Source organism: Pygocentrus nattereri, chromosome 9 (assembly GCF_015220715.1).
Source record: "Pygocentrus nattereri isolate fPygNat1 chromosome 9, fPygNat1.pri, whole genome shotgun sequence".
Lineage (NCBI taxonomy): Eukaryota > Metazoa > Chordata > Actinopteri > Characiformes > Serrasalmidae > Pygocentrus > Pygocentrus nattereri.
In genome coordinates, this window is record NC_051219.1 from 27,232,667 (window position 1) to 27,243,845 (window position 11,179).

At 41.4% G+C, this 11,179-nt stretch overlaps 1 protein-coding gene across 3 annotated transcripts; it reads left to right on the forward strand.

The window, feature by feature from the left end:
• The first annotated feature begins 969 nt into the window (after positions 1 to 969).
• Positions 970 to 10,913, forward strand: spata2 (spermatogenesis associated 2). 3 transcript variants are annotated; one of them, XM_017698232.2, is made up of 4 exons: positions 970 to 1,146; positions 2,496 to 2,598; positions 2,711 to 3,374; positions 5,547 to 10,913. In XM_017698232.2, exons 3-4 carry the CDS (start codon positions 3,036 to 3,038, stop codon positions 6,843 to 6,845), a joined length of 1,638 nt encoding a protein of 545 aa, XP_017553721.1. In that variant the 5' UTR covers positions 970 to 1,146; positions 2,496 to 2,598; positions 2,711 to 3,035; the 3' UTR covers positions 6,846 to 10,913. The 3 variants fall into 3 exon arrangements, with proteins under 3 accessions (XP_017553721.1, XP_037397227.1, XP_017553720.1); XM_037541330.1 differs by having other exon boundaries at positions 2,496 to 3,374; XM_017698231.2 differs by lacking the exon at positions 970 to 1,146 and adding an exon at positions 1,166 to 1,275 and having other exon boundaries at positions 2,496 to 3,374.
• Positions 10,914 to 11,179: the final 266 nt, after the last annotated feature.

The following is an 11,179-nucleotide window of genomic DNA, read 5'->3' on the forward strand; positions in this document are numbered from 1 at the left end:
GGCTGAATGCTGACACATATGTTCAGTTGCAGATATTCTCCACTGAAAAGCACTGATCATCAAATTGGACTCGGAGCAGCTGCACACAAGCCATGCGTGATGTCAAACATGGGCTACTTGCTTAAAAAGATGGTTCTTCAAGGGTTCTTTAGTAAAGAAATGATTCTATATAAAACCATGAGCTCTATATAGACCCATTTCATGCTGAAATTTTTCAGATTAATGGAGAATGTGTTGTGTTCAGTTCTATATAAAACTATTTTGATAATAGTTGTATATAGCGCCAACAAAGGGATCTTCTGTCGTTATACAACCTTGACACCGTAATAATAGAAAAACCTTATTTGGTACTATATGAAATCATTTTAAAAAGAGTTCTATATAGAATCATATAAAATACATTCTTCATCAATCTAAAGAACCATTACAACATATAACAAACTATTTACACGTTCAAATGGTTCGATACATATGGGTCAACTGACATTATTTACATCATAGTCATTACACAGATAAGCTGAAAAGTCAAAAATCAGTAGGTGATCGATTGTTAGGAGAAAATATCAGTTTGTACAATTTTCGATCAATATCAATTAGAATCACTTGAGACTTGTAAATCAGCTTAAAGCATTTGTTGAAAGGTTTGACTGACCTGGGACTAGCGAGGCTGAATTATCAAAATATTATAATCCAGTTTTAATTTCTCGACGTAAATTATGCACGATACTCGAATCGATTCTGCCATTCGATTTTTTAGAACTGGTTCAAAACAGCCAATTTGTTGAAGACTTTGTACAGTGTTATTTTTTTACGATTTTATTCAAATGAAATTGAACATACTGCTTTTCGTTTGATTTATTTTATTTTTATTCTTTTTATTATAATTACCCGCGACCCTGACGGAGAAGCGGCTTAGAAAATGGATGGATGGATGGATGGATTATTATAATTATTTACTTTTTCAGTCTTTTAGCCTGTGTTGACGCAAACATTGCTTGATTTGTTTCTGATCGGATCAATAAAGAAGAAGCTGTACAAATGACTCGATTCACGATTCGGTTCATCGCTGCTTCTCGTTCACACGTGTGAGTCCGATGGCGTCGCGCATGCGCAGAGCGGTTGGTGGGGATTTCCAGTGTGTTGAAGGTAGGTAAGCGCTGGTGGCGTCTGAGGAAAATGTAAATAATTACAATACACAGTCCTGTAAAGGACAAAATACAGGCTCGAGTAATGTTACGGGCAGGTCGAGGCCCCAGCGCCGGTGTTAGAGTGGCGGTGAGTCGGCAGTTTTGAGAGGAAAAACATCTCGGTAGCTGGATAGTTAGCCGGTTAGCATCGTTAGCTCGGTGGCTAAGGCTAGCTGTCCAGGCTGAGCTGAGCTGGGCGTCTCTGATTCTGAGAGATTTACGGAGACAGCAGGTTACGGTTTTGCAGATTCAACACTTTATGTTCACAAACATTCATCAGAAGGGAAATGTCGATGTGAAGGTGTATAAGTGAGCACGGAGCAGCGGTTTAACCCTGTACATGATGATAATCATGCTTTTAACGTTACCAGCAATGCGCATCTTATTAAAGTGAGAGGGGAGCGTCTCGTTGTCAACGCAAGCTTCTGATATATTCGTTGATATTTTGGCGGTATTTTATTCACCGACACTTTGTCGTCTGTTGTGGCAAGCTGTACGTTATTTTGGATGCGATATTTATGCCCCCCGTGTTAGGAGCAGGAATGTTGTGCTACACGCCAGCTTCTTGTTCGAATTTTCACGTTCCACCTTAAATGGTGCAGCAGTTACTGTCACTACAGCAGTTATATTCTGCCTCAGGCGCCAGAATGTAGCTGCTGCACCATCTAAGGTGGAACGGGAAAATTCGAGCGAGAAGCTGGCGAATAGGAAGCTGCCTTCAGCTTCATAGATGGCGATGGGTTTAGGCAGGGAAAGGGCGTGTGTGTGCAGGAAAACCGGCTGCATTCAGTTCCAGCTGGCTTGGCCCTCCTTATTTTATAGCAAAATCATGTTAAAATGTTTTGTATCAGATCCTGCAGATTTGCTTGTGCATGCTACGTCAGGTTTTTATGCTTCAGGCCTGAAATGGGTGCCCTAAGGGCTGTGCCAATCACTGCATGGCACCTTTAGTAATCCATGGTGAATAGAAGTGAGAAAAAGGGTCATTGCTCGCCTTTATTCCATGCTGAGTGAAGTCAGGATGAGGGTGGGCGTGTGCCATCGCACCCTGGTATACAGTGGATGCTGCTAGGGGTTCATGGTGGTATACTGGATCAGCCGGTGGGAGATGCATGCTCAGTAGTACGTGCTGGCTTGTCTGTGTGCCTACTCTGCACTATTAGCTTGGCATTGTGTCCGCAGGCAGGCAAAGCTGCGAAAGGCTGAAGTGAAGCCCACGCTGATTACGCTGCAGCCTCTGACTAAGTTCCGAGGCCCCTTTATCATTATTCAACTTTTTTTTTTTTTTTTTTTTGGTTTTCTTTTCAGCTGGCACCGCACAACATGTTGGTCCACATACATGGCCTCCCCTGCAAAAGGCTGACCTTGAACTCGCTGCTGGTGGCGGACCCTGAGAGTAACCTCGTACAAGGTGAAGACTGAGTTGTGTGTTTTTTTTTTGTTTTTTTTTTCCCCCCCTTCTGCTGCTCTGCCCACCCCCAACCTTTTCCCTCTGCCTTTCCCCTTCTTCCCTTCTTAATCAGCTGCCTTCAGGGCATTTTGGCTAATGAGGCATCCAGAGATAGCCACCAGAGCAGACATGAACACCAGGCAAAATTGCTTCCGAAATTAAACCAAAAGGCGGCTCCCAACCAGGCCACAGCTTTGATATCTCCTCTTTTCTTCTCTGCTGCCAAGTTGTATATGTGGATGATGATTGTGTCATACTGACCCCCGTCCCCAAAACCCACCCTCCTGGTCTGCCTGGCTGTTTGTGGCCAGAGGGCTCCTGAAATGGCCTGAGGGAGATTCTGGGCTGGGGGAATGACCAAAGAGACATTTGCAGCCTAAAGCGGCTCTCTGCCACAAATGGATGCCAAGCTTCGAGAGGACCTGTTCCGCAGGTATGTGGCGTCCCTGGAAAAGCGGCTCGAAGAAGGAGCCGGGGGTGAAATAGTAGGAGGAGGAGGTCAAGGAACCACGAGCGAGGAGGCACTTATTTCCACGGCAACAGCCCTGCTGGGGGCGTATCAGCCTGACCCCGGGCACCGCTTTCGCATGATCCGCTTCTACGATATTGTGGAGAATTCGCTTCGGACTCTGAAGGGCGCCAACCTGCGCACACTGGAGACTGCTTTTGCCACGCTGGAGACGGTGTGCACCAACCTGCTGCTGTTTCCCTGGAAGAAGGAGTTCCGTTGCATTAAGGTGGGAAAAGTTACCACTCTTTACGTTGTATACATTTGTGACTTTGTGTGTAGCTGACATGGCAGTACCACACTTAGGGGTCTGGAGAGTGAGCAAGAATAGAATGAAGTTTTTTTGGTTTTTTTTAGGCTGAACTTGTTTTAGTATTGTAAACCTATAGCAGCCTCATATCCTTCACCTTTATATTTTATTTCAATTACAATATCTGTCAATTAAATTTTTAAAACCAGTCAATAAATTTTTTTGTGGCCAGTTTCCAACTTTTCTTTATCTACTAGAATTAAGCAAGATTTTAGAACTAGCCATTAAGGGTGATGTACACTATGTGGCCAAAAGTTTGTGGCGATCTGTTCACACAAAGCTTCTTCCAAAATCAAGAGAATTAAAAAGGGGTTTGTTCCCTGTGCTGCAGTAACAGGCTCTACTTGTCTTTGAAGGCTTTACACTAGATATTGGAATATTTTTGGTGAGAATCTGTTTGCATTCAGTCACAAGAGCATTAATGAGGTCAGGTGCTGCTGTTGGATGATCAGTTCTGGATCACAAACAGTTCTCCAGCACTTCCTGAGGTCACTAGATGGAGCTCTATCACTCCTGAAAAATCAGTTCCACCACTTCACAGCCTAATGATTGGGTTTTTTATGCGTCTCTAGCTGATGCTTGGCACTGGACCTGATGATCTTAGGTTCATGTGTGGCTGTTCCAGAGTATTCTGTTCTATTGGTCAGTACAAGCTGTGTGTGCATGGGAAATCTTGTATTCGCAGTGGGTATGCCTTAACGCAGCTGAATTCACAAATAAGACGGGGTATCCACAAACTTTTAGACATGGTGTATGTAAATAACGCTGATCACTTTGGGGGAAAATATTTAATTGTGACTTTTATGACCAGTATTGCGATTTAAGTGCAATAGTTTTCTATAAATGAATTTCCAGGCCTTTTTGTTGCCAAGAAGACCTGAAAATCCATTTTTTGTGACATGAATCTTGAACATTGAGTGCATCAGACTATCAGGTTACCAGTTAGTTGCAATGGCTGTGATGTCACATACAGAACATGGGTGTTTTGTTGCCTCTGATTGGTTGAGCTACAGGCCGTTAAAAATTGTGTTATTAGGGTAAATTTCCTGATTTAAAATTTAAGACAACACTGTTGATATTGTATTCTATAATGACAGTTGAAGCTCTTATAATTGGAAAATTGAGCTTAAAATTTGATTGTTATAAAAATGATTTACTTGCTTTATATGTAAACAAGCTCTGCTTATAACTTCAATGTAAGTAAAGCTGAGTGAATGGGGTTCTTTAAATGTAAGTCTGTACAGTGCAAGTGTGAGCTCATTACAACTGCAGCAGAACATTACAGATGAACTGATCAACCTCAGCCTAACCCTTTAAATTCAATTAATTAAAACTGCTAAGTGCTTGGTAAATAAGGATTATCCTAAAGGCTGATCAACATTAACAGAAATTTGATGACCTGTTACATTTCTTGGTATTTCTCACTAATCTGGATAATTTAAGTTTACCCAGTAGAAATGTCACTGATCTCTGCTCCTATTGTTTAGACTAGGTTTTAAGCCTAAAATATCTGGCTAATTGAAAAATTTAGTTTTATCAAATTCAGTCTTAGATAGTGATTTCAAAAAAGCTTACAATGTGTAAATAAGGTCTCAGCCGAATCACTTGATGTTTTACTTTGTGCTGTGGGCATCATAGGCGTTTGTGGGTTTTGGGGACAATCGAGATATTGATGTCATACAACAAACAATTTCTTTGATCAAAGTAATGTAGGTCATTTTTTAATCATGTCATAATTATGGCTCATTCTGGTTTTAATATACTGCAAGGTTTATTACAATCAGGATGTTCAGCAAGATAATCACAGTGTGGTATGTGTGGTATTCAATAGCATTAATATTTTTGCTTATTGTTTATATATCTGTTGATTAATAGTAATCTGCAATTGATCTTGGTCTTATACATACATAAAATGGCACATTTTATATTTTATTAAAAAATAATTTCAGTTCTGTATTTTTCCTAATATGAATGTTTTTGACAGTCCTTTTCTGTGGCTGCCTTTAACTTTACAATTTCCTTAAGGATGAATAAAATATGTGTCTCTACATGTAAAGCATAATGTGCTGACCTCTTCTCTGGCTCCTACAGACCTTCACTGGGCCATACGTGTACCATCTTCAGTCTGCGATTTGCGACGCAGACCTGCGCGCACTACTTCGCTCCATGGGGTACTCGCGAGACCAGGAGCTGCAGTACATCGTCCGTGAGCACCCTGGTGGTTCTGCACACTTGCGGCAGCTTGCCTTTGAGCTTCTGTTGGCCCAAGCTGAGTGCCGTCTTCTGGGGGAGGTGGTGGCTTTGTCCAGGGGCACAGCCTCAGAGCTGGAGGCCGTGGAGGTGAGAAGGAACACCAGGGAAGATGCTGCAGGTTGTGCCGACGCTCTCCGCAGGCGGGACAGCCTTACCGGAGACATGACCCGCTTAACGGTGCGCCCTGTCGATATCGAGCGCGCCCATTTGAGGCGGAGCGGTCGCCCGTCTAAGTCTGTGGATGTGACGGATAGTGCAGGGCACTGGCACCAAGCCAGCAAACCCATTCTTAAGGCATCACTGAGTCTGCGTAAGGAGCCGCTGTTTGTAGACACTGAGGAAGACCTAAAGGACGAAATCATCCGTCCTGGGACTTCGCTTCATCCTGCTGCAGCTCTGCCTTCGCACAGTCCAGTAGCTGACTTCTTCCCCATTCAGTCTCCTCCTTCTGAGCCTTACCCTTACCACCTGTCTTCTTTGGACGAAATCGATCTGTACACCGAACGAGGCCTAGGAGGCCGGCAGACGCCTTCAAGGCCACCAAGCCGTGAAGCAAGGGATGGCTGGGCGATAAAAAGTCATGGGGTAAAGTGCCAGGGCTGTGGATTGGGCTGCCCAACTCTGTCCTCGTGCCAGAGGTGTGATATGATACTATGTCCGTCCTGTCATGCAGTGGAGCCGACGCCATGCTGTGGTTTTCAGGACTACCCGAAAACCTCTCGACCTCTGGACGGCTACATGCCCGTGAAGGAGAAGCTCTCTGTCTATTCCAGCTCTGCCCACTCTCATACCCACCCCCACCCTCATCCACATCCTCTTCCCCATTCCCACTCTCATTCTCCATTGCTGGACAAACCTATGATTAGCACCAAGCTGTTCCCTAGCAAGCCCTTAACCCTGAGCGCCCCCAGCCCCACTGGAGGCGAGCGCCTCAACTCCAGTGGGTCCCGCTGCGGCTTTTGCAACAAACCGGGCGCTTCTCACACCTGCATAAATTGCTCCAAGGTGTCGTGCGACTCGTGCATGAGCCTGTACGCCAGCGACATGTGCACGCGCAAGAGCCTGCACCACAGTTTTGTGCCCAACCACCAGCTCAACTACAAATCCAGCACCATATCTCACCTGGTATATCGATAGGCATTACTACGCATGCCTGTGGAGGTCAAGTATGGACTGACTTGACATTCTCTCTCTCTCAGATGTTCATATCGACTATCGGAATGCAATCTTCCTCACCGAGCTAAGAGTCATCTCTCCTCCGGTCCATTTTGCTGCCTTGTAGAAATTCAGGCTGTACTCAAAATTTTTGGTTCTTTATTTTTGGTTGGTTGTTTTTCACCCTCTTTTCTTCTCTGTCTATCGTCCAGTCATGTGATCTTGCAGTTCTTCCCATTCTTTGAACCTGCCTTGACTTTACTATGATTGGAGAGAAAAAGAACAAGGCCAAAAAGCTGGAACAAATCTCATCAAAGCTTGACTGATGTAAATGACTGGAAAATAAAAAATATGCAACGTATAGGACTCTGTCCATGCGGTTGTTGTGCAAAGACCTCTCCCTGGAACTAAATTACCTACAGAGAACATTTTTGGGCTTGAACAACTGAAAAAAAAAAAATACACTGGATTCCCATAGTATATATTTTGATTCATAATTCTATAGATCTGTGTGAGACTGTTCAAAGGGTGGGGTGGGTTTCTGGGAGGGAGGGTTTTTTTTTTCTCAGTGGTGAATTTGCATCATAAATTGTAGTTACAGTGAAGACACTAGATTGAACATGCAGATGAGAAATACTTTATTGGGTACTCCATTAAGAGTCATTTGGCCGTCTGAAATGCTGCTGTTTCAAGTGGTATAAATTAGGCTGGGATCTTTATACCCTGATTACATTGATGATGTTATAGTGTAGCTTGTTCTGCAGTTGGCTGGCAATATTCAATGCAGTGCATTATTTATTTATTTTTTTCTGCATAATTAATTGTGATTTTTAAAGTATATCTAGTATATTGCATATTGCAAAGTTGGTTACATTTTTTTCTTTGTGAAATGTAAACTAAAATGTTGACGTGTGACAAACCTACACATCTGTTTGCCTTGTTTTACAGTACAGTTGATTCTTGAAATTAATCTATTTTACATATACTTACATGGTTAACAAGTAACAGACAATACTATCTTGTTATATGTCTATGTTTTTAAGCTTTAAACTCTGCCATGTGGACATTTCTAATGATGCTTTAGTGTACACATTTTTGCTGGATTTGTCCCCACACAGCATATCAGCTTCACTGGGGTGTTGCTATGCATTGACCCAAATCAATGTGATCAGGGTGTAAGACACTGCTAATCATGTTCATTAGGCTATAAGTTGATGGCAGTCACATTTTCACGCCACCGTTTTGTTCGTCCAGCTGTGCAGATGATTGGTTGCTTGGATTGTTTTAGTTACATTTACACCCAACATCAGTTTTCCCACTTCCAAAATTCTGAAGCACAGTCCGCAACTTTGACACATGGTCTATGTAACTGATATCCTGATTATTTTTTAAAATACTGAACAGTTTACTTGCATTAACAGTTGTGAAATGCCATTTTCTTGTCTAACATGCTTCATCAGCAATTGGTTTGAATTAGCGTTCAAGAAGTCAGTTGTTTGTGACGTTTTATCAAGTGATGGGCAGAGTCCAGTCCGTTTCACAAAGCAGGATTTCTCAGTTAGCTAAGGACATTGAAGTAATGAATTAGACAGAAAGAAAGACTACCATTGCTAATATGAGTAAAAGTAAATATCCATCAGTTATTATGTAAATGAAATCATAATTGATACCTAATACCTTGTTAGCTATGTTGGCATTAAGGGTGTAATAATTTCAATATAAAAAAAAATTGGCAGCAATGTTTCGTAATTGAAACCGTACCATTTAAAATCCTTGAAATAGGGCAGTAAATAACACATCACCTGGCTTATGGTGTTTGTATTCTTAACAATAAATATTTCTGTCTTTCCATGGTCATTCTTCAGTCAGTTCATATAGCAAGCAAACAGAACCTATTGGCTGCTTTCAAGCATCTTTCATTCAACATCTGGGTGCGTCCAATTGGAGTAAGTGGGGGGGGGGGGGGTGCTAGGGCTACACACCTGCGCTCTAATCATTTTTTTTTAAATTAAATGTTTGTTGTAGTGCAGCCTGAAAACGAAGTAGGAGGGATCTTTCAATTCTGTCCTCAAAATCAAACCATCTTGGGAGCCACAACATTTTATGTCCATTTTACCATCTTGGCTGTAAATGTGTCTCAGTATGTGCTAGTATAAACTAAAAAATATAAACAAAAACTACGGACTTACTTTGCTCTGCCTTAAGTTTTAGCTCAGCTATAACCACTTTTCTCGCATCTTCAGCAGGAAATTTTTCCTCAAAAGTGGAATAGTTTCTTGTAAAATGTCTCTCAATACTGGACTTCACACACTGGAAGTCAGCTACTCATTTGCCAGCTTCTTGGTCGATTTTACCCATTCCACCCTAAATGAGCTGCCCGAATGTGACTGCTGCACCATTTAAGGTGGAACAGCAAAAGTAGAACAGTAAGCTGGCGTATGAGAAGCTGACTTCAGCTTTGTGACGTTTTAGTGTTTGACAGTTTTTCATTGCAGATTAAACATATCAGGAAGCCAACTGATTGCTCGTAAATGCAAATAAGTCCATTCGTCTCCAAGTCATCGATGTTTCGGCCTAAATTTTTCTGTTTGCCTTTTCATTAGATGCTAGCTAGGTGAAATTGTTGTTGCGTTGCTATGGTGACCAGCAGTCTGCACAGCAGCCTTTAGGGTTAAAGGGTGAATTAGCAGTTATACAATAACTCCAGTATTTAAGACCATTTATTGTTAAAGTGATCAGCTGAGTTTCAGTTTTCTGCAAAGGAAGATTATTTAATTTTCACCTAAACATCTAAATCTGCTCTGGAGCCTCAACAGGGCAGTAAAAGAGCCACATGCAGCTCTGGACCGCCGGTTGCCATACAAAGGTTCCTTTTCATTGCTCAGTCAATAGGTTGAATTTTCCTCCTCTAACCTCTTATTCTTCAGAGTATATTTTGGTTTTTCCATCTGAATCGTAAGGCAAATTATAGTAACTGCATGAAATCAATGCAAATATTTTTTGTAAAAGCTCCCGTCAATTTAACAGAAAATGTGTTTTATGATCACACATTGCTATATGCTTAAGATAAGATAAGATAATCCTTTATTAGTCCCACAGCGGGGAAATTCACAAGCAATAAAGCTTAGAGTTTATTGCTGAAAGCCAAAAGTCCTAGACTCTCCTTGTATTATTTTATAAAAATATTTTTTACAGACTGAAGAGACACCGTCTGTTTATAGTTTGTAGCCCAGATTTGTGGAAAAATCGGTCGATTTCAGTAGACAAAAAAAATTGAGGCTTTATAAATTACATTACCCATCTATTTGACAGTTGCAGCTCTCACATGACACCCACTTTCTGAATGTAGCTTATGAAATATGAAAGTTAGGTAGAATATGACGAAGTGTATTTTGGAACCAGTGGTTCAAAGGAGTTTAAGAGCCTAAGCTAAAAGTGAGTCCTGTCCAATTGGAGAAAAGGTAAGCTTACTGAGAAATCCTGCTTTGTGAAATAAACCCCAGGTACAGTTTGGTGAGTTCTGTGGTCATTAACAGGTCTAATCTAACTGTGCTGAACACAGTAGGACTGTATGTATGATCTAGCATAGCTTTTACTCAGAGCTGTTAGATGTTCCCTATATATTTTCACCATACAACACTAATCATGTAAGACTGTAATATAATGCTTTGGATAGATATCTAAAATTTATAAGGGATGTATTTATTCTTCTATCAAGATTTTGACTAAGATGCCATACGCACATTTTCATTTTGCAACAGTGTACATTTGGGACGTCTTTGAGCAAACTTGTTTACCAGCTGAATTTACATCCTATAATGAGCCTCCCTGCTTTGTGTGAGAAAATAGAAGTTTAGCAGCTTCACAAAGCAAGGGCTAAAGAAGTCATCAGGGAAATGGACACAACCAGACACAATCTAAATGATCTGAAAGCTGGTTCCAGGTGAATAAGGGCACATTTTACCAGGACTGTATCGTATGTATCAGTGCTGTGTGTAAATGTTAGGGCTATGATGATATATATTAAAATGATGAAGGATTATATTGTTAGAGGAATTCTTGTTTGGTATGGTTATGTACAGATCTTTGGGAAAACAACAGTCTTCGTTCATTTTAACATGCATAACTTCCACGGATGCGGAACTAAACCACTGTTGAAGCTTTCGCAAAGCATTTAATACTGTGACTGGTTTCCACAACTATTCTCATAGCTCTAGGAGGTGTTTTTAGATGCCCATGACCGAGGAGCCCAGGTATACATGTTCGAATGAGATTGACAAGCACAGCTACCATCATCATCTAAGAATATTTATATG

Bases quoted from the DNA above. Each gene is read 5' to 3' on its own strand.
- spata2 (XM_037541330.1), top strand. From the start codon at position 3,036: ATGGATGCCAAGCTTCGAGAGGACCTGTTCCGCAGGTATGTGGCGTCC. The intron at 3,375-5,546 runs GTGGGAAAAGTT...TGGCTCCTACAG, and splicing joins AGGAGTTCCGTTGCATTAAG to ACCTTCACTGGGCCATACGT.